Source organism: Lactuca virosa, chromosome 5 (assembly GCF_052849685.1).
Source record: "Lactuca virosa cultivar CGN04683 chromosome 5, Lactuca_virosa_CGN04683_v6, whole genome shotgun sequence".
NCBI classification, from domain to species: Eukaryota; Viridiplantae; Streptophyta; class Magnoliopsida; order Asterales; family Asteraceae; genus Lactuca; species Lactuca virosa.
In genome coordinates, this window is record NC_136430.1 from 190,437,832 (window position 1) to 190,462,766 (window position 24,935).

Consider the following 24,935-nt stretch of genomic DNA (forward strand, 5'->3'; position numbering starts at 1 on the left):
CTTCATTACTCCCTATAACTTGATGTCCTAACTCGCCCCAACAAGCAGGGGTCCGGAACTTCTCCCATACACCATCTCAAAGGGAGGTCGATCAATACTGGCATGTTAACTGTTGTTGTAGGAGAACTCGGCCAATGGAAGATAAGTTTCCCAACTTCCACCAAAATATAGCACATACGCCCTGAGCATATCCTCTAGCGTTTGAATAGGCTGCTTGCTCTGTCCATAGGTATGGGGGTGGTATGATGTGCTGAAATGCAGTATAGTACCCAAATTAGCCCTGTCGAAAATACCCGTTATCCGAATTACCCGCCCGATTTTTTCGGATATCGGGTTATTCGGGTCGGGTTAATCGGGTATTGGGTTAACTTTTTCTGGTATTTGGGTAACCCGATTTTTTTTTGGGTCGGCTAAAGGGTAAGTTTTTTGGGTTTCGGGTATACCCGATTACCCGAAATATATTTAACAAATAATGGCCCAAATAATATCCTTTATAGTTTATCCGTCCCATTCTATTTTCTCTGCATAAAAAAACCCTCGTCCGCTCTACTTCGTTCGTCAGTCATCAATCGTCACCGATCAATCAACTTCATCTAGTCGTCGCCGCCTCCTCGCCGGTCATCAGGTGGTCACGGATTTGGACTTCAAAGGTTAGTGAAAACATTCCTCAAGCATTCTGTGTGCATGCGTTTGGGATTCATTCTTGAATATGCTTGAATTGCTGATATCCTGTTGTCTGCTAACCTGCCTTTTTGCACGATTGAATCTCCACCCAATCGTCCCTTTTAGTTTTTGTAAATATATCTTTTGTACAGTGGGAGGGATGGGGGTTCCTTTTGGAAAATATGGAAGTTGATTTTTGGGGGTGATATTCTTTAGTCTTTGTTAAAATAAGAACCCTGAAAAAAGATAATACCAAATTTACCCCTATCAACCAATAAATTAAATTGCATACCTGCATAATTGCTGGAAGAGGAACATTTAAACCTGGGAAATCAGTTGCTTTAATGACAATAGCCTGTTAATTAGAATACGTTGACAAAATTAGAATTTGATAAGATTTTAATTACAACATTTTACTTGTGTTCATATACATAATGCAATTAGAACTAGAGCTTTTACAATACTTGGTAGACATAATTTAGCATCATGGAGCCTTTTTTCCAATTCAACATCCTCAAAATTATCAACCTGCAAACATATAAATATTGAGTGAATTAAAACAATTTATCATGCATAGAAACGAACAGATATGTAATATATAAAATATCTTATAATGTGGAAAACCTTTACAAAATAAGGCCCTCTGATATTGTATTGACTTTCTGTTTTAAGTTCAACCAATCCTACTATCCTAGTAAAATGGTGTTGCATAAATGCATATCTAATCCTTTATGGCTTTATAGTCATTCTTAGTATTTAGAATTTAAAAAAAAATTAAAAAATCTCACCTTTTCAAAATCTGCTTCACGAGAAAAACATAATTATTGATTGTTTATTTATATTCAAAATAATGGAAAGAGACATAAATATTACCTTTTTATTCAATTCGCATATTATCATAGGTAACTCTTCTAGATATTTATTTATTCACTACACAACTTTATTATGTAGATTGCATGTTCATGATAATTCACATTCCAATTTATTTATTCACTACACAATTTACAATTTACAACTTTATTATGTAGAAAGCAGTTTTTCTGTTTTTTTGTTATGTTTATCATTTTTTCATGTTTTTTTTTCCTGATTTTTATTTTTTTTAACAATTTTTATGTAGATTGCTTTGATTCTTGATCCGAAGAACAAAGTAAAGTATTTGGTTATACTACTTGAGGATCGTTATGGAGAAAAGGGGGTGGAGGCCAAAAAGAAATATATCACGGATTCTATGTATGAATTATATAATGATTATATTAGAATCACTACAAGAAAAACAGCCTTTAATGACACGCAATTGACGACACGCACTGATTTATGTTACGCAATAGAGAGTGACCTCAAAATAGTGTCATCTCTAAAAAATTTTTAAGGATTTACGTCACGCATTATTGCGTGCCCTTAAATTAGTGTCTCAAGAAAAAAAGTAAAAAACACGGAGGGCACTTTATCTTAAATGTGCGTCATCTGTAACTGTCGCTTTATAATTTTAATGAAACGCGCTTTTTAGTAGATAAATTGGGGAAAACGAAATCCCCAAAATTTTGAAAACCCGCCTTGTTCTTTCCCGCCTTCTTTCTATATTTCATCTTTGCAATCAATTCTCCCCTCTCCCTCTTTCTCTCTCGTCTCCGATCCGCTTCTCTGCTACTTCTAACCTTACTTGTTAATCGTCTCATCAGATCTCTGCTCTAGTGTCACTCTGAAGATCAAGAATTTCAAGCCCTAGTGTCACTCTGAGACAGACAAAAAGAGAAGAAACATGAAGAATGCACCTATCGTTGTTACGACTTATGAAAATTAGTATTTGTGTCATTCTTTTGAATCTGATGCTTATTTTACTCGATTTTTGTTAGATGTAAGGCAATCGTTTCAGAATGTTTGATTGCTAAGGATTTTATTTTTGATCTTATAGGATTTTATCGAGTATATCATGCTGGAATAGGAAAAGCTGTAAGCTTGACTTTATAAATCTGGATACTAGAAGCGATCAAGGAAATTTCCTGCAATAAGAGTGAGCACGTTCCATTGTCGGTGTTGTTGAAGCATCAATCGGCGAATCAAAAGGATGATAGGCCGGAGATTGCTTGTGGTCAGGATAATGAATCTAAGAAAAGGGAAGACTTCGCATTGATCAAAACTGAATGCCAACGTGTGTTGGGAGATGGTGTTACCACTTATTCTGTCTTCAAGGCCGACCTTACCTTGTTTATAACTAAGCTAGGGTTTAGGACCCCGATTCACTTAACCCAAGATCTTTCAGCAAATCTCGATTCTTCTAGCTCTTCTAAGCACCAACCACCGGCACGCTTGATAATATAATATGAAGAAAACGAGGCAACTAAGGAGATGGACATACAGTTTTGGAAAGATTCAAGTAAGAAATCTTGGTATTAGTCTTAACAAAACTCACAGTTCTTTTCTCTCACTCCGCTCCTCCTTACATAATTCTTTCTGAAAATCTAATTGTGAATTTTTTATTTAATTTTTGAATCGTTCCTTCTAATCACTAGTTCTATTCTCCTGAAAATTAAAGGGCTTTGTCATCTGCTGAAGTTTCAATAGGGCAGTCGAATAGATTGTTTCTAATCTATGCAAATTTAGAATTTCGATGCTATTTGGGCCACTGTTTAGAGTTGTTTTTTAGGAGGTGTTCTTTTGTAGCTTATTTTAAGAGCTTTGGATGGCTGGGCTGTTGATGTTTTTCTGATGTATGTGTTGTAAGATTTGGAAAGCTCATTGTTATGTCGAGTTTGTCTTTATCTGGTTTGTTTGGTTGCTGTTTACTTCAGTTGTAGGTTCATTACAATTGTTTCAGCATGTTCATAATATATTGTTTATGGGGGAGTTTAGTCAACTATCTTCAGATCTGTTATAGCTAATTGTGTTTTACTGTGTGCTATCAATTTGCTATCAATTAATGATACTTATGAGATGGGATCACAATATAATAGCTTTTCAAGTTTGCTTATTTATGAGACTTGTGTAAATCTAATTGGTAGAAAAATCTTATCGGAAGAGCAAGTTATTGTAGTAGTTGATGGATTTCTTGTAATGCTCCCACCTAACTTCGCTTTTGCTAGTATGTGATGGTCATAATCGGTCTGCATGAGCTATATATACTAAGGAGAACCTTTTGAACAATGTTTTGTGTGCTCTTCCTACCAATCTGAATCGTGATGAATGGGTAGCAGCCTTGCCTAGGGCTATGGTGGCTGGTTTTGTGAAAACAAATTTCTAGATCTCTCAAAGGATATGTTACACTTGTAACTTGTTTACTGAAGATCATACTGAAGATCATCATGCCGTTTTGTTTTTAACCTCTTATTATAAGAGTGTGAAAGGAAGTGATTGATTCTGTCCATTTAGATCTACAAAGATCTTTGAACTATTGATACTTGCTACTTTTTAGAAAATCTAACATAAAATCTTGGAGATCTCTTCCAATCTGTTATATAATAATCAACTGATGAACAACTTTGCTATTCCATGCAGATGGAGTTATATCAATTGCCACTACCAGTAAGTATCATTCTTCTTGGATTGCATTTGTCGATTTTAAATTTAAACCGTGCATTTGAGTGAGATTTACTTGCTTTTTCCAGAAGGTTAGTTGTTTCATATCAACAATACAAAGTCCCAATAATCTTTTATTCTTTTTGGCTAGATCACCTAATATTTTTCTTTTTGTGCTCTGCTAGTATGTGCAGATGCTCATTATGAAGATTCCTGTAAGTATCAGTTCAAACTTATTATGATTTTCTTGAAAACATTGATGTAACCATTATTCATTTTTCAATCTGAATGACTCTACTTTGTATTTTATTTATTTGTTTTTGTTTTATCAGAAGGTTGGAATTGAACTGATTGTAGACAAGGGAGAATTTCCTGAGCACCAATGTGCAAATGTTATTGTGGCAAATGAGTGCATTGATTTACCTTCAGAAACAAATGTTGAATGCCTCAAGTCAGGCCTTGTGGATTATGTTCTCAAGCATGGGAATAAAAAAGATAGTATATGCCGTTCTTGCTTTACAATCGAGTAAGTTGTAAGTGGATAAGATCTAGTTAAGGTAACTGTGTTATTTAGATCACCTGATTATTATTGACCACACATTTTCATCTTGTTGCATTAATGCTTTTTTTGTTAGGTATCACTTGAAAGTAGTAAGTGGGGAGGTCTACAAAAGTTATAGGAATACTGAAACAACAATAGAACCTGTGAGAACCTTTTGAACCTTGTGTTCTTTTTTGATAAGAAATTGAAATAATGTGATCTAATGTATTTTGATTTGTTTCTATTGTATTAAAAACAACCATATAGTGGGTATACGGTTGATGAAATTAATCCATTTGACCTGATGCAAGGTTAGAGGAGTATCTTTGATCCTTTCCCTGAAGCTGTTGACCTTAAACAGGGGTCCAATTCCATCAATGCTAGTATGGATGAATCAGATGGCTGGATTTCCTAGTCAAAGACATCATGGTCAACCTTTTTCTAGGTCTCCAATGGAGGTATTTGCTGATATTGAAGGAAGGGAAAGACTGGTATCTGAGGTTTGTGTTCCTTAATTTTCATGTAAGGGTAAAAAGGTCATTTAAAAAGTACAAATCTCACTTTCATATTTTATACTTTGAAAATCTACTAAAGTACCTGATAATAGTGCTCTACACTTGACCAAGTAACATAATCACCACTTTTATCAGGCATTCAATTGAGGAAGTAGCTGATCGGTGTCATTCCCCTGAAGATGTATGTATTTATTTTTTTCGTCTTCAACATTTCTATTTTGTTAATCCCATTTTGGCTCTGTTTTTTTTATCGAGTGCTGTTAAAAAATATATTTTATAAAATGAAAATGCACTTAAAGAATGAAAACAACATATAAATGAGCACAAACTCCCTCGATCAGAACCTTTTGAAGAAAAAGATACAGTGAATCTAATGTTGTCTTTTATGCTAGTAATTATATGGTTACCATTTTTTTGTTATTGTTGAGTAACTAACTTGAAGAGGAAATATTGACAACGATGAAGACACTTCAACAAATGGGTGCCTCATTCTTTATTCTTGATCTTAGAGATAATCTTGGTGGATTAGTGCAGCTAAACTTGCATAAATCTAATCAATTTTTGTTTGTAAATCATCTGATTGTATTGTTAATGGAATTTCTTCTTTTAGGAGGGGATTGAAATCGCTAAACTGTTTTTAAATGAAGGGGAGATTGTAATATATACTGTTGGACGAGAAAGTCAGAATGCAAAAAGTATAGTAGCTGAAACAGTGCCTCTTATTACCGCTCCTATCATTGTAAGTTTTACCTTCTTTAATAACATTATTTATAAATTTGGAGCTATGGGTAACTAATTCTTGATTTATGTTCTTTTATAGCAGGTTTTGGTGAACAAAAACATTGCTAGTGCAAGTGAAATAGTGAGGACTAATATAACCATATTATGTGTTCAATTTTTTTTCATTAGAGTAGTGATAAGAGTCTAATCAGTGATAGTTTGAATAGGTTGCTATTGCACTTCATGACAACTGTAGAGCCATTCTTGTTGGTGAAAAGACCTATGGAAAGGTCTGTTTAACATCGTTATCAATTAAAAAAATGAAATGTTATTGTGGGTTCTTTTTATTCATTAATCAATGTGGATAACTTTCTTGATTATTACTGTAGGGTTTGATTCAGTCTATCTGAAGAACAAATGAAGCACTTTTGGGGCCAAATTTCTGGCCAGAGTTTTGACTCAAGGCTACAGACTCTCTTTGTATGATGTACTAAGGGTTATGGTTTCTGCTTCAAAAATTGAGCAAGAGGTATGATTGTTCTATCATACTTTGATATCTAGTTGCCATGTAAGTTTAAATACCCCATTGCTCATGTATGCTTCTATGGCATTGTAGACTCAACAATACACAAGAGATGTAGATGCAAACAGAGAACAACATGAACATTATAACATCCTTCCTTTGTATGTTGTTGGATATAAACCAACAATCACAAGGCTTCCCGAGGTTGTATTCAGATAGACATAAATCTCATTTTCTATTATATATATACACACACACAAAGATGTATACATCCTTCTTATTTATTTCACTCTTCACATGTCATTATATTCATAGGTGGCTGCAATCACATCCAAAATAGTGGACACTGCCTGTCATATTACAATTTGATCTTGTAACACAATTATACCCTCCAGCCCATGAAAATTTCAACAAACTAATATCACATCCTTTGAAACTTTTAATCATACCCTTATCTAGTTCAAGTATAGTAATTGATGACACTTCATACTTGAAATTGTTGGATAAGGTGTCTAAGTCCATAACTATTTCTGCTATGTACTTGACCCGGTTAGCATGGTTCATTTGGGTTGCATGGCATTGCAATACTTGGATAGACCTAAATGAGAGAAAGGACACTTAAGGATTATTAATATATTATAAGTTTTAATATATTAATAATATTATTTAATTAGTATTGATCAATGAATTAATTTGGAATTAATTAAGTGATCAAAAGGAGACTAATTAAATATATAGGGTTGATTGTGTAAATCATCTATTCTTGTATAGTGGGCTAATGATCCATGGTTTGTATGGATTGGGTTAAAACCCATAAGGTGCTCCATTGATAGTCCATGGAGGTTACAAACCCATGGATCAAGGAATATGGAAAGCCATGACAATTAGGGTTTACATGGTGTAACCCTACTTGTGCCAGAACTATATAAAGAACCCTATACAAGCAAAATTGGGCACTACTTGTACAAGTGAGAGGGCAATCCGATTTTGAGTCTAAGTGAACTTCTCTCAAGGTTATTCCAAGTGTTGTAGTGTTGTGTGAGACATTTGAGGCATCACACTTGAGGTGCTAGGCTCACAAGGTTTTTAAGGAATCCAAACTACAAAAGGTATATTCTTCTTCTAGCATTTATGTTTAAAAGTTCCCCATGCTATGCTAGATAGGGTAAGAACCTTGGAAAATCAATTTTGCATGTATCTTAGTAAAAACATAGATCCAAGGTTTCTAGGGTTGCATGTACACCTTAGGAGTGTTAGAATGCTCAAAATCCTTCAGAAATGATGGGTAAATTTTAGTTTTTATTGATAAAAAGGTAAAGTTTTTAACTGCTACCAAAAAGAATTTACCACTTGGATCCACTTCTTTCAGCTTCTCTTTAATGTGAAATTACATTTGTATATCTTCAGTTTTATCTAGAAGGATGGGTGATTAAAATTAAATGGGATGTTAGTAATAAATTCTAGTCACCAGGTACAATTTCATAAGCCTTTTCCATCTTTTTTATTTTTTTTATTTTTATTTTTCTCACAAAAATTTGTATATGGAAAAGTTAAGAGGCGTTATAATTCTTACTCAACTCCTTGACCCTTGTATCATTTACCTATATAATTGCAGCTATCCCTGTGGCTCAGACCTTTGTTCTTTCAACTTCTGGAATAAAAAACTCAGTGGAAGCAAATCAGTAAGATATTTTTATTTTGTTTTTGTTTTTTTTAATATTATCTTTACTGATCCTCACCCATAAGTCCCAAGAGCCTTCTAATATTTGGTTATAATTTGTGAAACGTACATAAGGGATCTCACAAACTATATGACAGCTTATCTTAGTGATATATATGGTAAAAAAGACATCAAGAGCATCTCTCAACCTCTTTAACTATATAGAAGTACATATGGTAACTGACCCATCCTCAAACATGTGACAACTAATTCACAAATTTATTGAGTTTTTGGCATTTGTAATGCAGGCAAGAAACCTAATGATGATTTTTTTTTATTCAGTGATTTGCTTGTTATCGATAGCTTCTATTACCAATCCTGTTAGTTTTGACAACCTCTTGAAACAAATAAGGTCACCCTCTTTTATAGATAAATCATTGACTTCATGTTTTAAGTGTATATATGTATTCAGTTATTTTATTTTTGATATGTTTGATGTTCAGGCCTTTTGGCACACTCAGTCTGTTGTATGGCTTAATGTGTGAAGTTGTTAAAGACCTTATTACCAAAGATTTAGAAGATGAGCCATGGAGTTGGGTTGCACGTGATATTTTACTAGAAACATTGACAACCCTTCTAACAGTAATGATTGGATGAAATTGATTGTTTTGGTATAGGTTTTATAGTTAGGGAAAACCTCTTAATAACAATGTATTACAATTTTTTGACATAATGTTATTAGAAATTGATTGTTTTGTTATATATTTGTTTACATATTTTTGTATTATGCGTAAATGAGTATCGTAAAGACACGTCGTAAATGCATATCGATTTTGCCACAACTATATAAAGAACCCTATACAAGCAAAATCGGGCACTACTTGTACAAGTGAGCGGGCAATTCGATTTTGAGTCTAAGTGAACTTATCTCTAGGTTATTCCAAGTGTTGTAGTGTTTTGTGAGACATTTGAGGCATCACACTTGAGGTGCTAGGCTCACAAGGTTCTCAAGGAATCCAAACTACAAAAGGTATGTTCTTCTTCTAGCATTTATGTTTAAAAGTTCCCCATGCTATGCTAGATAGGTTAAGAACATTGGAAAATCAATTTTGCATGTATCTTAGTAAAACATAGATCCAAGGTTTCTAGGGTTGCATGTACACCTTAGGAGTGTTAGAATGCTCAAAATCATTCAGAAATGATGGGTAAATTTTAGTTTTTATTGATAAAAAGGTAAAGTTTTTAACTGCTACCAAAAAAAATTTACCACTTGGATCAACTTCTTTCAGCTTCTCTTTAATGTGAAATTACATTTGTATATCTTTAGTTTTAAACACATAGGTTACATAAAATGAAAAGTCTCTCATTTTATTAATTCATTAACTCATAAGTTATGAAAGGTGAAAAGTTTTGAAAGTTACAAAACTTGCCCTCAAAAGTTTTGGAACATGTAAAGTCATTTTAAAAACTTTAGTTCCAACCCCTATAAGGTCTATAAGGGGGGTATAAGGTTGTTGCCTATAAAATGGCAGCTTAATGGGTCTCCACTCTCACCCACCGCTTCGTTGATCGGTGGAGGGTCGTTAGCCGAACGGGTAAGACAAGGACTTTAAATCTTCATTAAAAGTATGATGAAAAATAAAGTAACTAAATGTTTTATAAATTCCCAATCTTAGTTACTTTAGGAAAATGTGAATAAGGTGCTAACCCATGAAATTACACTTTGCACTTTGATTAAGTCATTAGTGGAGCGTGTGTGGTTAACCGGCACACTAACCTAGACTTAACAAGGTAGGCAAAGGGTAACTTAATGTTTATCATAGAATCGACGGAGCGCGTGTGGTTAACCGGCACATCGATTGAGGGGTAAATATTAAGGGTACCAAGTAATTTGCATGGTTACTTCACACCTTGTTTTGTGATCCTCGGCATCCCAGTCACAAAACCTGAAGGGGACACTCGAGATTGAAACATGCCATTGAAAAGTTCAATGAATCTCAAAGAATCTAGGAGTTTCAAAACCAATTAAAACCTAATAATTTATTTCGTTTTTCACGGTGGAAATTGGTGAATCGTCATTCACCTACCTTCAAATATTTTATAGCTTGGATTACGGCATCCCTCTTATAAGTTATAAAATATTGTGTTGGGTTCTAGCATTAATATTACATTTGTGTGTCTTATTAAGGACTATCTTTATATCTAATCTAAACTTGTTTTTCCTTCTTTTTAGATGTCTTCCAACAATGCTTCTTCTGGCTCAAACCCTACCGGCTCCTTTTCTCTCATGAATCTTTATGGGAGAGTCATCTTTGATGGATCCAACTTTATGGATTCGATCAGGAACATCAGGATGGTCACTCGGTATGAGGACATAGAATATGTCCTCGACAAGGAGCTTAAAGAACTTGACTCGTCTGCTACTCCTGAGGAGATCGCTGAATATCAGGCACATGAAAGAGATGCTACCAAAGTGGCATATATCATGTTGGCCACTATGACAACTGAGCTCCAAAAGTCCTATCAGGACTACTATCCTTTTGAGATGCACCAGGATTTGATGGACCGCTACCATCAGAGTGCACGTCAAGAGCGATATGAAATTATCTCCTCCACGATAACAACCAGGATGAAGGATGGTGAACCCATCACGGGCCACATGTAGAAAATGCAATGGTATGTGGACCATTTGTTGAACAGAATGTGAACTTCCAAGAGGAGTTGGCAATTGATATCATTTTGCACTTTTTACCTTCGTGTTATGATGAATTCCGCATGACATACCACATGAACAAGGAGGAAGTTACAATCAGCAAACTTCAAGGACTTTTGAAGACCGTGGGAAGTGGTCTTAAAGGTAAGTCGGTTGTTACTACTCCTACCGCAGCCCCTGTCTTGGCAATCGGGCAAGGCAAAGGAAGGAAGATGAAGAGCCCTTCGAAGGTTACCAAGGGAAAGTCCCTAGATCGCTCCTCTTCAAGTGGAACCAAGAAAGGTTTCGTCACTCCTTCTGATAATCCTAAAGAGGCTGAATGCTTCTATTGCCATGAAAAATCGCACTGGAAGCGAAACTGCCCAAAGTACCAGCAAGATGTTAAGGATGGGAAAGTACAACCCAACCATGCAGGTATATACACTATATTGTCTAATAACTCACCCTATTCTAATTCGTGGGTCCTTGATACAGGTTGTGGTATTCACATATGTTGTGATTTGCAGGGACTAAGAAGAAGTGAGAATGTGGAGCATGGGAAGATAAACTTGATCATGAGAAATAGGAAAGTTACACCTGTCACCAAAATTGGAGTTTATTCTTTGTTGCTAAGTAGTGGGTTAACATTAGATTTGAATAAATATTGTTATTCACCTGAAATGGCAAGAAATATTATTTTCTTTCATGGTTTGTACAAACATGGTTTTACCTTTTCATTTGATAATGATAGTGGTGGTATTAATGCTTTCTTTAATAATCTTATTTATTTTAAAGCATTACCTTGTGATGGTGTGTATGAAACTGTGTCGGTTGTAGATAACCTAGGAAATAATGTATTGTGTATCGATTCTTCCACTAGCTTGGATAAAGCATCATTATGGCATTGTCGTCTTGGACATGTAAGCAAGAAACGCATACGCCAACTCCAAAAGGATGGAGTCTTGGAGTCATTTGACCTAAAACTAGATGATAGTTGTGAATCTTGTTTGCTTGGGAAAATGACAAAGTCACCCTTCACTGGTACTTGTGCTAGGGGTGAGGGTTTGTTGGACCTCATACATACTGATGTGTGTGGACCCTTCAGAACCGCCACAAGAGATGGTAACCGCTTCTATGTGACTTTTACTGATGATTTTAGTAGATATGGATATGTCTACTTAATCAAGCATAAGTCAGAGACCTTTGAAAGATTCAAAGAGTTCAAACAGGAAGTGGAGAATCAGTTGGGCAATTAAGATGCTTCGATCTGATCGAGGTAGTGAGTATCTTAGTACAGAGTTCCTTGACTATCTTAAGGAATGTGGGATTATCTCACAAATGACACCTCCCAGGACACCACAGCTTAATGGTGTGGCTGAGAGGCGCATTCGAACCTTGTTGGATATGGTTCGTTCCATGATGAGTCGAGCTTCGCTACCAATCTCATTCTGGGGGTATGCCTTAGAGACTGCCGCCCATATCCTTAATCTAGTCCCTACAAAGAAGGTTTCCAAAACACCTCATGAGATGTGGACCGGAAAAGTTCCCAATCTAGACCACATCAAGAATTGGGGTTGCGACGCTTTTGTGAGGCGTGAGTCTCACGATAAGCTCGGACCTCGAAGTGAGAGGTGTATTTTCATCGGCTACCAACCGAGATCCTTTGGTAACCTCTTCTACAGACCTAGTGATAATGTGGTCTTTGTAGCAAGGAGAGGAGTCTTTCGAGAGAGAGAATTCATGGGCCAAGGAAACAGTGGGAGGAAAATTGACCTTGAAGAAATTCAAGAGTCAAGTGGTGAAGGAATCTCAAACCCTAGCAATCAACCTGAGGAGGAAACTCCTGTTGATCCGACAGAAGAGTCTGTACCTCTGAGGCGTTCCACGAGAGTTAGGAATGCACCTGAGCATTACTATGGTTTCCATATTACTGCGGAAGGTGATACACTTATCAGTGATAGCACACTGGTGAGTCTGGGTGAACCTAAAAGCTACACGGAAGCCATGGTAGGCCCTGAGCCTGCTAAATGGAAAGAGGCTATGGACAGCGAGATACAATCCATGTATGACAATCAAGTTTGGAACTTGGTTGACAATGTACCAGGTCGTAAGACAGTCGGGTGCAAATGGATCTTCAAGTAGAAGACCGACATGGATGGTAATGTACACACTTATAAGGCGCGACTGGTTGCAAATGGCTTTTCTCAACCTCTGGGAGTTGATTATGATGAGACCTTTTCACCAGTAGCGAAGATTAAGTCTATTAGGGTTATGATAGCCATTGCTGCATTTCATGATTATGAAATATGGCAAATGGATGTCAAAACTGCTTTCCTTAATGGAAAGTTGGCTGAGGATGTTTACATGAGTCAGCCAGAGGGTTTTGTCAGTACAGAGTACCCTAATAGAGTGTGTAAGCTTGAAATAATCCATCTATGGATTAAAGCAAGCACCTCGCAGATGGAATCTTTGTTTCGATGAGAAAGTCAAAGAGTTTGGTTTTTCGAGTAGTGAAGATGAATCTTGTGTATATGTCAAGGCTAGTGGGAGTATAGTTAGGTTTTTGGTATTGTATGTGGATGACATACTACTCATCGGAAATGACATCCCAACTCTACAGGAAGTGAAGTCCTGGCTTGGGAAGTGTTTCGCTATGAAGGACGTTGGTGAAGCTGCCTATATCCTAGGGATAAGGATTTTGAGAGACAGGAGTAAAAGACTAATTGGACTTAGTCAGAGTACCTACTTGGATAAGGTGCTGAATAGGTTCAGCATGCAAAATTCAAAGACAGGAGAGTTACCGATCCAGAGTAACGCCAGACTGAGAAAGACTCAGAGCCCGAGTACAGAGGCTGAGATAGCTGAGATGAGTCGAGTACCTTATGCTTCTGCTGTAGGCTCGATCATGTATGCTATGACTTGTACTCGTCTTGATGTGGCTTTTGCGTTGAGCATGGTCAGCAGATATCAGGGGAACCCTGGCAAGGCTCACTGAACTGCGGTAAAGAACATTCTCAAGTACATGCGGAGGACTAAGGACTGGGTCCTTACCCTCGGTGGGAGTGATGAATTGAGAGTATTAGGGTATAGTGATGCTAGCTTCCAGACTGATAGGGTAATTTCCGCTCTCAGTCAGGCTGGGTCTTTACCTTAAACGGATGAGCAATTTCTTGGAAAAGTTCCAAACAGGAGACAGTGGCTGATTCAACTTGCGAATCAGAGTATATAGCAGCAAGCGAGACAGCAAAGGAGGTCATATGGCTAAAGAACTTCATTGGAGACCTTGGGGTTGTACCAGCTATAAAGGAGCCTATAGAGATTTTATGTGATAGTGAAAGTGCAGTTGCCTTAGCCAAGGAACCAAGGGATCACGGGAGATCCAGACATATCGACAAAAAATACCATTTCATCAGACATCGAATAGAAGAAGGACTCCTCGTGGCAAAGAGGGTATCATTGGATGAGAACCCAACAGATCCTCTCACAAAGGGACTGAGTAGGGTTAAGCATCTCCAGCATGCGAGGCGCATAGGGCTGAAGGATGATATTAGTTTAAGTAGTTAGATAGCTTTGAAATGTGTAAAGTGTAATTGACATTTGATGATGAATAAAATTTGTGTTTATTTATAAGTAAAGTGTTGCTATCTTTTGTCAATCGTTTACTATCGTTTCATTTTGCATGTTTTGACTTCCAGAATAATTATGTTATGTTATTTCATATTATTCAAATTCTCCATAGTCGGTCATATGTAGAAAGTAGATATGAATCAAGACTGTCATGAGTTCGCTTGTAGATGTCCAAGATACTGGACGTAGCAAAGTGTTGCTTCAACACTCATGAGTGCTCTTAAGTTCTAAGTACTGGATTCAACCCATGCTCGCTGGTATAACTTCATGGAATTTATCTCGAGTGATCGCGAGACGGTAATATCAGATAAGTCTTCAAACCTAGAGATATGACTTGTTGCCTATGAGTTGGTTATACATTGATTGTACGAAAACGCATTGGTAACTCGATGTTATAAAACGTGCCTTTGTGCATGATTCAACAAGTAGTAGAACAAGCATATGAGTCGAAGTTTATATGTTCCTTCTTGGATTAGAACCGATATCGGGGCCCCTCGATGATTTTGTGTTGACCCATGTAACGGGCCCGGTCAGAACTAAGTTGATGTGTTCAATTAAGTTCTATGTCAAACAAATCGGAAATCGAGAAACAAACTGCTGGACAATAAGTAAGACATTGTTTGATGTATTTGTCCGGCTGATATCTAGAACAGAGGATTATATGATCACTTATCTTAAATGGCGTATCATCATCATCTCAGTTCCGTGAGACCTTGAAAGAGCTACGATTGCTGATCGGTTCCTGAAGTCATATTTGCAGTTATAGTTATTAGACTTATCCAAGTGGGAGACTGTTGGATAAGGTGTCTAAGTCCATAACTATTTCTGGTATGTACTTGACCCGGTTAGCATGATCCATTTGGGTTGCATGGCATTGCAATACTTGGATAGACCAAAATGAGAGAAATGACACTTAAGGATTATTAATATATTATAAGTTCTAATATATTAATAATATTATTTAATTAGTATTGATCAAAGAATTAATTTGGAATTAATTAAGTGATCAAAAGGAGACTAATTAAATATATAGGGTTGATTGTGTAAATCATCTATTCTTGTATAGTGGGCTAATGATCCATGGTTTGTATGGATTGGGTTAAAACCCATAAGGTGCTCCATGGATAGTCCATGGAGGTTACAAACCCATGATCAAGGAATATGGAAAGCCATGACAATTAGGGTTTATATGGTGTAACCCTACATGTGCCACAACTATATAAAGAACCCTATACAAGCAAAATCGGGCACTACTTGTACAAGTGAGCGGGCAATTCGATTTTGAGTCTAAGTGAACTTATCTCTAGGTTATTCCAAGTGTTGTAGTGTTTTGTGAGACATTTGAGGCATCACACTTGAGGTGCTAGGCTCACAAGGTTCTCAAGGAATCCAAACTACAAAAGGTATGTTCTTCTTCTAGCATTTATGTTTAAAAGTTCCCCATGCTATGCTAGATAGGTTAAGAACATTGGAAAATCAATTTTGCATGTATCTTAGTAAAACATAGATCCAAGGTTTCTAGGGTTGCATGTACACCTTAGGAGTGTTAGAATGCTCAAAATCCTTCAGAAATGATGGGTAAATTTTAGTTTTTATTGATAAAAAGGTAAAGTTTTTAACTGCTACCAAAAAGAATTTACCACTTGGATCCACTTCTTTCAGCTTCTCTTTAATGTGAAATTACATTTGTATATCTTCAGTTTTATCTAGAAGGATGGGTGATTAAAATTAAATGGGATGTTAGTACTAAATTCTAGTCACCAGGTACAATTTCATAAGCCTTTTCCATCTTTTTTATTTTTTTTATTTTTATTTTTCTCACAAAAATTTGTATATGGAAAAGTTAAGAGGCGTTATAATTCTTACTCAACTCCTTGACCCTTATATCATTTACCTATATAATTGCAGCTATCCCTGTGGCTCAGACCTTTGTTCTTTCAACTTCTGGAATAAAAAACTCAGTGGAAGCAAATCAGTAAGATATTTTTATTTTGTTTTTGTTTTTTTTAATATTATCTTTACTGATCCTCACCCATAAGTCCCAAGAGCCTTCTAATATTTGGTTATAATTTGTGAAACGTACATAAGGGATCTCACAAACTATATGACAGCTTATCTTAGTGATATATATGGTAAGAAAGACATCAAGAGCATCTCTCAACCTCTTTAACTATATAGAAGTACATATGGTAACTGACCCATCCTCAAACATGTGACAACTAATTCACAAATTTATTGAGTTTTTGGCATTTGTAATGCAGGCAAGAAACCTAATGATGATTTTTTTTTATTCAGTGATTTGCTTGTTATCGATAGCTTCTATTACCAATCCTGTTAGTTTTGACAACCTCTTGAAACAAATAAGGTCACCCTCTTTTATAGATAAATCATTGACTTCATGTTTTAAGTGTATATATGTATTCAGTTATTTTATTTTTGATATGTTTGATGTTCAGGCCTTTTGGCACACTCAGTCTGTTGTATGGCTTAATGTGTGAAGTTGTTAAAGACCTTATTACCAAAGATTTAGAAGATGAGCCATGGAGTTGGGTTGCACGTGATATTTTACTAGAAACATTGACAACCCTTCTAACAGTAATGATTGGATGAAATTGATTGTTTTGGTATAGGTTTTATAGTTAGGGAAAACCTCTTAATAACAATGTATTACAATTTTTTGACATAATGTTATTAGAAATTGATTGTTTTGTTATATATTTGTTTACATATTTTTGTATTATGCGTAAATGAGTATCGTAAAGACACGTCGTAAATGCATATCGATTTTGCCACAACTATATAAAGAACCCTATACAAGCAAAATCGGGCACTACTTGTACAAGTGAGCGGGCAATTCGATTTTGAGTCTAAGTGAACTTATCTCTAGGTTATTCCAAGTGTTGTAGTGTTTTGTGAGACATTTGAGGCATCACACTTGAGGTGCTAGGCTCACAAGGTTCTCAAGGAATCCAAACTACAAAAGGTATGTTCTTCTTCTAGCATTTATGTTTAAAAGTTCCCCATGCTATGCTAGATAGGTTAAGAACATTGGAAAATCAATTTTGCATGTATCTTAGTAAAACATAGATCCAAGGTTTCTAGGGTTGCATGTACACCTTAGGAGTGTTAGAATGCTCAAAATCATTCAGAAATGATGGGTAAATTTTAGTTTTTATTGATAAAAAGGTAAAGTTTTTAACTGCTACCAAAAAAAATTTACCACTTGGATCAACTTCTTTCAGCTTCTCTTTAATGTGAAATTACATTTGTATATCTTTAGTTTTAAACACATAGGTTACATAAAATGAAAAGTCTCTCATTTTATTAATTCATTAACTCATAAGTTATGAAAGGTGAAAAGTTTTGAAAGTTACAAAACTTGCCCTCAAAAGTTTTGGAACATGTAAAGTCATTTTAAAAACTTTAGTTCCAACCCCTATAAGGTCTATAAGGGGGGTATAAGGTTGTTGCCTATAAAATGGCAGCTTAATGGGTCTCCACTCTCACCCACCGCTTCGTTGATCGGTGGAGGGTCGTTAGCCGAACGGGTAAGACAAGGACTTTAAATCTTCATTAAAAGTATGATGAAAAATAAAGTAACTAAATGTTTTATAAATTCCCAATCTTAGTTACTTTAGGAAAATGTGAATAAGGTGCTAACCCATGAAATTACACTTTGCACTTTGATTAAGTCATTAGTGGAGCGTGTGTGGTTAACCGGCACACTAACCTAGACTTAACAAGGTAGGCAAAGGGTAACTTAATGTTTATCATAGAATCGACGGAGCGCGTGTGGTTAACCGGCACATCGATTGAGGGGTAAATATTAAGGGTACCAAGTAATTTGCATGGTTACTTCACACCTTGTTTTGTGATCCTCGGCATCCCAGTCACAAAACCTGAAGGGGACACTCGAGATTGAAACATGCCATTGAAAAGTTCAATGAATCTCAAAGAATCTAGGAGTTTCAAAACCAATTAAAACCTAATAATTTATTTCGTTTTTCACGGTGGAAATTGGTGAATCGTCATTCACCTACCTTCAAATATTTTATAGCTTGGATTACAGCATCCCTCTTATAAGTTATAAAATATTGTGTTGGGTTCTAGCATTAATATTACATTTGTGTGTCTTATTAAGGACTATCTTTATATCTAATCTAAACTTGTTTTTCCTTCTTTTTAGATGTCTTCCAACAATGCTTCTTCTGGCTCAAACCCTACCGGCTCCTTTTCTCTCATGAATCTTTATGGGAGAGTCATCTTTGATGGATCCAACTTTATGGATTCGATCAGGAACATCAGGATGGTCACTCGGTATGAGGACATAGAATATGTCCTCGACAAGGAGCTTAAAGAACTTGACTCGTCTGCTACTCCTGAGGAGATCGCTGAATATCAGGCACATGAAAGAGATGCTACCAAAGTGGCATATATCATGTTGGCCACTATGACAACTGAGCTCCAAAAGTCCTATCAGGACTACTATCCTTTTGAGATGCACCAGGATTTGATGGACCGCTACCATCAGAGTGCACGTCAAGAGCGATATGAAATTATCTCCTCCACGATAACAACCAGGATGAAGGATGGTGAACCCATCACGGGCCACATGTAGAAAATGCAATGGTATCTGGACCATTTGTTGAACAAAATGTGAACTTCCAAGAGGAGTTGGCAATTGATATCATTTTGCACTTTTTACCTTCGTGTTATGATGAATTCCGCATGACATACCACATGAACAAGGAGGAAGTTACAATCAGCAAACTTCAAGGACTTTTGAAGACCGTGGGAAGTGGTCTTAAAGGTAAGTCGGTTGTTACTACTCCTACCGCAGCCCCTGTCTTGGCAATCGGGCAAGGCAAAGGAAGGAAGATGAAGAGCCCTTCGAAGGTTACCAAGGGAAAGTCCCTAGATCGCTCCTCTTCAAGTGGAACCAAGAAAGGTTTCGTCACTCCTTCTGATAATCCTAAAGAGGCTGAATGCTTCTATTGCCATGAAAAATCGCACTGGAAGCGAAACTGCCCAAAGTACCAGCAAGATGTTAAGGATGGGAAAGTACAACCCAACCATGCAGGTATATACACTATATTGTCTAATAACTCACCCTATTCTAATTCGTGGGTCCTTGATACAGGTTGTGGTATTCACATATGTTGTGATTTGCAGGGACTAAGAAGAAGTGAGAATGTGGAGCATGGGAAGATAAACTTGATCATGAGAAATAGGAAAGTTACACCTGTCACCAAAATTGGAGTTTATTCTTTGTTGCTAAGTAGTGGGTTAACATTAGATTTGAATAAATATTGTTATTCACCTGAAATGGCAAGAAATATTATTTTCTTTCATGGTTTGTACAAACATGGTTTTACCTTTTCATTTGATAATGATAGTGGTGGTATTAATGCTTTCTTTAATAATCTTATTTATTTTAAAGCATTACCTTGTGATGGTGTGTATGAAACTGTGTCGGTTGTAGATAACCTAGGAAATAATGTATTGTGTATCGATTCTTCCACTAGCTTGGATAAAGCATCATTATGGCATTGTCGTCTTGGACATGTAAACGCATACGCATTGTGTGTCATAACTGTGCGTCGTAAATGCGTGTCATAAATGCGCGTCGTAAATGCGCATCGTAAATAGACAACGCGCAAAAGCGTGTCGTCTCTAGTTATGACAGGGCCTTCATTGACACACATTTGCGCGTCGTCTGAGCGTTTTACGACACGCATTGCGCGTCGTAAAAGGCTATTTTTCTAGTAGTGAATTCATTCTCCAAGTTCTACTTCAAGTACTGCCGAGTCTACTACTTCATCATCGATATTAGGGAAACGCCAACACCCGGATTTTATGGCACCTAACCCCCCATTGAGATAATAAACTAAGAGAAAAGATGAAGACGAACATAGTTGAATCAATTGGGGAGTTAGAAAAGTATTTGCAAGAAAGGGTTGAAGACGACTTAGAAATGTTTAATATTCTAGATTGGTGGAAAGTGAATAGTCCAAGATTCCCGATTCTATCATTGATGGCAATAGATGTGTTCGCCATTCCCATTTCAACGGTGGCTTCAGAATCCATTTTTTGCACAAGTGGAAGGGTTTTGGATCCGTTTAGGACTTCTTTGACTCCTAAGATTGTTGAAAGTTTAATTTGTACACAAGATTGGATTCTGGGTAGCATAAGTGACACAATCGATTATGAAAAAGATTGGGAAGAAAATCAACAAATCGGAAAAGGTAATTGTTTATCATTTATTATTTTAATGATTGTATATTTAATATCTTTTCGTTTTAATACTAACAATATTTGACTTTTTTATATAGATTTGAGCAAGATGAAGTAGTGAAGGTTCAAGAAGAACGTGAATATTTATGAATGTCTTTTGGAACTTGACATGTTATTATTTTCATAATATGTAATGGTTTTCTATGTTTTCTAGATTTAAGACGTGAGTTTTTTTGGTAAATGCAAAATACATGCATATACATTGTTCTGATGTTATCAAGTAATTTAAATGGTTGACTTTGGTTGTTATTATTTCATCAAAATGCATCTGTGTATACTTTTCTAGTATCTTTCGATTTTGGCTTATTTCTAGTGTTTTAATTTACAAATCTTCCATCTAAAACAATGAGTAATAAATCTAATCTATATATTAAACTCTTTTTTGATTCTATTATAAGATTCAACTTTTAAACTATGTTTTTAAGTATTTGTTTTGTTAACATCTTATTAGACTAGGTTAAATTGTTAAAGTCTTGATATCTCAATGTTCAAATTTTGAGCACGACATATTACCCGAATTACCCGAACCCGACCCACTACCCGAATTACCCGAATTTAATTTGGGTCGGGTAACGGGTATTTTTCTTAACATGAAAAACCCGAATTACCCGAAACCCGAAAAATTTACCCGATAATGACCCAAATCTTGGAGGGGAAACAAAAATAGCAATCATAGATCACCAAAACTGGAACCTCGTCATGAGTGATTACCTCTCTGTTGTAGATGTCAGCCAACTTCTACGCGGAAATGCTCTCTGAAATAGGGATGAAATGAGCACTCTTGGTTAATCTATCGATAATGACCCATACTGAATCAACTCCACGTGCCGTCCTTGGAAACTTCGTGATAAAATTCATAGTGATCTCCTCCTATTTCCACGTGGGAATGGGTAACGACTTCAACTTGTTGTGGAGGCTCTGATGGGTTTTGAGCATAACATACAAAAAACATATGTCTGCATGCAACCCTAATTCTTGGATCTATGTTTTCTCTAATTGAACATACAACTTTTGAACATCAAACAAAAAAACCTATAAGGTATATGCTATTTTCAAAATCTATAAAATAGGGTTAAGAAAACATACCTTGATTGTTATATAGCAATAACAATTGAAAACCGAGTAATCTTGAACTTCGAGAGCAAGCGTCACAAGTGTCACATCTCTAGTAGATCACACCCAAACTAAGCAAGAGGGTGAGAGAGGAGAGAGGAGGAGAGGCTCTTAGAAATTCAGTTATCCTTCTGGGATTTAGATAGCCGAAAATCTCAAGCCCTATGGGTCTATTTATAGTGCAGACAGGATACATTGGATAGCCCTAATTTGAATAAAATATTATTAATTCAAATTGGTAATTATCCACCTCCTTAATTATCTACATAGGATAATATAGAAACCCTAATTATCCTTAGGAAAACCGTCAATTCCTTCTTTGGAAGGTTTTGGAACCTCTTGCTGAACTATTGAACAATTGCACTTTAGTCCCTGCACTTTCAATTAATTCTTTTAATCCCGAAATTAATTCCAATTAATTTCTGATTAAATATTAATTAAATAATATGATTTCTAATTAATATATTATTTTCATAATACGTTAATAAATCATTTATTTCAATTTATTATTCAAATAATAAATTCAACCTCTCTCCAAAAGTCATCATGTCTAGTTGCTAGTTATGAGGGCAACCCAAAAGGACCGTGCTACTATCAGTTCAAGTATATACAAATTATAGTTATGAGCTTAGAAACCTAGTCCAACAGTCTCCCACTTGGATAAGTATAATAACAATAGTTGCCAGTATAACTTCAAAAATTGATTAACAAATTATAGCTCTCAAAGCCGCTGTCGAACTCTGACCTAGTCAGTTATGTGTCCTAAGATAAGTGATCATATAATCCATCATTCTGCAAGATATCATGTGGACAAACGACAAGGAAAAAAATTAATATCTTTTTCCAATACTTTGTTTCCCGATTTTTGATTTGTAATGACAAATAACTACTAATCGAACACACCAATTTTAGTCCTGGTTGGGCCCGACACTATAAGTCAAAAGCAAATCATCGAGGGGCCCAAGATATCGCTTTTCCCGTTAGGGCAAAAGAAACATATAAAATTTGACTTATATGCTTGCACTATTTACTCATCAAATCATGCACAACAATATGTTTTATAACATCAAGTTACTGATGCGTTTATGTATCATCAATGCACAACCAACTTGTAAACAACAACTCATATATCTCCGTTTAAAGATTATAAGATATTATCGTCTTAGAATTTCTTGTGATAAATTCCATGAAGTAATTCTCTGAGCGTGGTTTAATCTAATACTTAAATCCCCATTTCAAAAGTACTCATGAATATTGTAGCAAACTTTTGCTATGTCTAAACCCTTAGACAATCGACAGTCCGATTCAAGACAGTCTTGATTCACTACTTACTTCCAAAAGTATGAATGATTGTGGATGTTTGAATAATCCAATTATTTGGGAAGTAAAACATGCAAAATGAAACAAAATAATAAACAATGGACAAATGAAAGTAAACAATACTCATAAATAATTCTCTATTATTTAATCATCAAAAGTCAATTTCATTTACTTTGTTACAAGTTTCTAAATATCTATCTAACTACTAAAACTAATATCATCTTTCAGGCCAATGCTCCTTGCATGCTGAACGTGCTTAATCCTACTCAGACCCTTTGTGAGAGGATCTCCATGATTCTCTTCTGATGATACCCTCTTTACGATGAGGTGTACTTCTACTACTCTATGCCTTATAAAATGGTATTTTCTATCGATATCTCTCGATCTGCCATGATCTCTTGGTTCCTTTGTCAAGAAAACCGCTCCTTCATTCTCAGAGGAAATCTCCATTGGCTCCTTTATGTGACATCCCCATCAAACTTCCTCCTTTCGCCAACCTCAACCTTGCTAGCGGCTCTTCCCTTGATCATTTCCTTAACAGACTTGGCAACCAGATAGCTGCCTCCAGAGTAGGTGCCTGGTGGACTGGCACAACGTACTCCCATGGAAGTGCCTTTGCATACTTATCAACTTTCGTCAGCTCGTCTGGAACGATGCGCAAAGAAAACTCCATTTTGTCAGTGAAGGAATTGGTGTATTCATCAATGGACATGTTTACTTTCTTCAATGTCAGGAATTGGTTCTCTAGTTCGAGCAGATTTTTGGCTGAGCAGTACTTGCGCTTGAAGTGTACCAAAAATTCTACCCAAGTCAGCTGCAGTGGCTCATTGGGGCTTAGGGTCTTCCCCAGAGTGTTCCACCAGCGAACAGCGCCACCTCTGAACTGACGCACTGTAATTGTGTGAAGATGTGATGAATTAAGTATGTAACAAATCAGAGTAACAAAAACGTAATAAGAACACACGATGTAAATATGATATGGTTTCAGCTTTATTACGCTTTCAATTCTTACAGAGAGAAAGTAGACAAGTTCGTACAAAGACTCTTATCTAACTCTAAGTAATTTCCCTATTTATAGGAAACATGAAAGCATACAAAAAATTACAAGGACTAAACTTCTACGTTTCGTTACAAAATGCCTTGTAAAAATAACTTTAAGTCTTCGACATATTACAACAGGTCTTCGACCCTTACATTCTCCCCCTTTGTAATAATGTCGACCTTCTTCAGTTCGCAAGGATCTGTATGGCATACAACATCACTCTTCGAATTTCCGTGTACCAAGAAATAATCTTCTTCAACTCTTGCTTGTCTCGTAGAGTATTTTTTTTGCAGTTATTCATACGAACAAAAAAGTTTGTATACTGAGACGTAGTGTATCTCTCTACTTCGCATGCCTGAAATAAATATCTCTTGGCCTTCCAATGAGGTGTATCTCTCTACTTCGCATGCCTGAAATAAAAATCTCTTAAAATAAAAAAGTACAAGGACTAAACTTCTACGTTTCGTTACAAAATGCCTTGTAAAATAACTTTAAGTCTTCGACATATTACAACAGGTCTTCGACCCTTACAATGTGGTCTGTAGTTTGCCTTTGCAACCACATGTTATGAAAGCCAATTCCATCTCCGATATCCAGTCCATGACTCCAATTGGATCCTCCTTCCCCGTGAAAGTTGATGGCCTGCAAGTTGTAAAGTCCTTATACTTGCATTCGTTCCTTTCGACTCCTTCATCATGGTTGTTCCTCCTGA

At 36.1% G+C, this 24,935-nt stretch overlaps 1 protein-coding gene and 2 long non-coding RNA genes across 3 annotated transcripts; all 3 read left to right on the plus strand.

The window, feature by feature from the left end:
* Positions 1 to 518: 518 nt before the first annotated feature.
* Positions 519 to 6,787, plus strand: LOC145115857 (type 2 DNA topoisomerase 6 subunit B-like). The gene is made up of 14 exons (XM_079052216.1): positions 519 to 650; positions 1,781 to 1,893; positions 2,343 to 3,037; positions 4,156 to 4,182; positions 4,362 to 4,391; positions 4,509 to 4,702; positions 4,812 to 4,881; positions 5,029 to 5,217; positions 5,368 to 5,413; positions 5,843 to 5,971; positions 6,053 to 6,094; positions 6,180 to 6,242; positions 6,342 to 6,481; positions 6,569 to 6,787. Exons 3-9 carry the CDS (start codon positions 2,984 to 2,986, stop codon positions 5,377 to 5,379), a joined length of 576 nt encoding a protein of 191 aa, XP_078908342.1. The 5' UTR covers positions 519 to 650; positions 1,781 to 1,893; positions 2,343 to 2,983; the 3' UTR covers positions 5,380 to 5,413; positions 5,843 to 5,971; positions 6,053 to 6,094; positions 6,180 to 6,242; positions 6,342 to 6,481; positions 6,569 to 6,787.
* A 1,328-nt stretch (positions 6,788 to 8,115) lies between these two features.
* LOC145112407 (uncharacterized) lies at positions 8,116 to 8,895 on the plus strand. Its single transcript, XR_013710521.1, has 2 exons — positions 8,116 to 8,547; positions 8,639 to 8,895. It is a non-coding gene; the product is annotated as an uncharacterized LOC145112407 (long non-coding RNA).
* Positions 8,896 to 16,645: 7,750 nt separating this feature from the next.
* LOC145114515 (uncharacterized) lies at positions 16,646 to 17,167 on the plus strand. Its single transcript, XR_013711058.1, has 2 exons — positions 16,646 to 16,819; positions 16,911 to 17,167. It is a non-coding gene; the product is annotated as an uncharacterized LOC145114515 (long non-coding RNA).
* Positions 17,168 to 24,935: the final 7,768 nt, after the last annotated feature.

Excerpts from the sequence above, each read along its gene's own strand:
- LOC145115857 (XM_079052216.1), top strand. The coding sequence starts at position 2,984 with ATGAAGAAAACGAGGCAACTAAGGAGATGGACATACAGTTTTGGAAAG. Across the intron at positions 4,183-4,361 it reads TATATCAATTGCCACTACCA|TATGTGCAGATGCTCATTAT; the intron begins GTAAGTATCATT and ends GTGCTCTGCTAG. Across the intron at positions 4,703-4,811 it reads CGTTCTTGCTTTACAATCGA|GTATCACTTGAAAGTAGTAA; the intron begins GTAAGTTGTAAG and ends TTTTTTTGTTAG.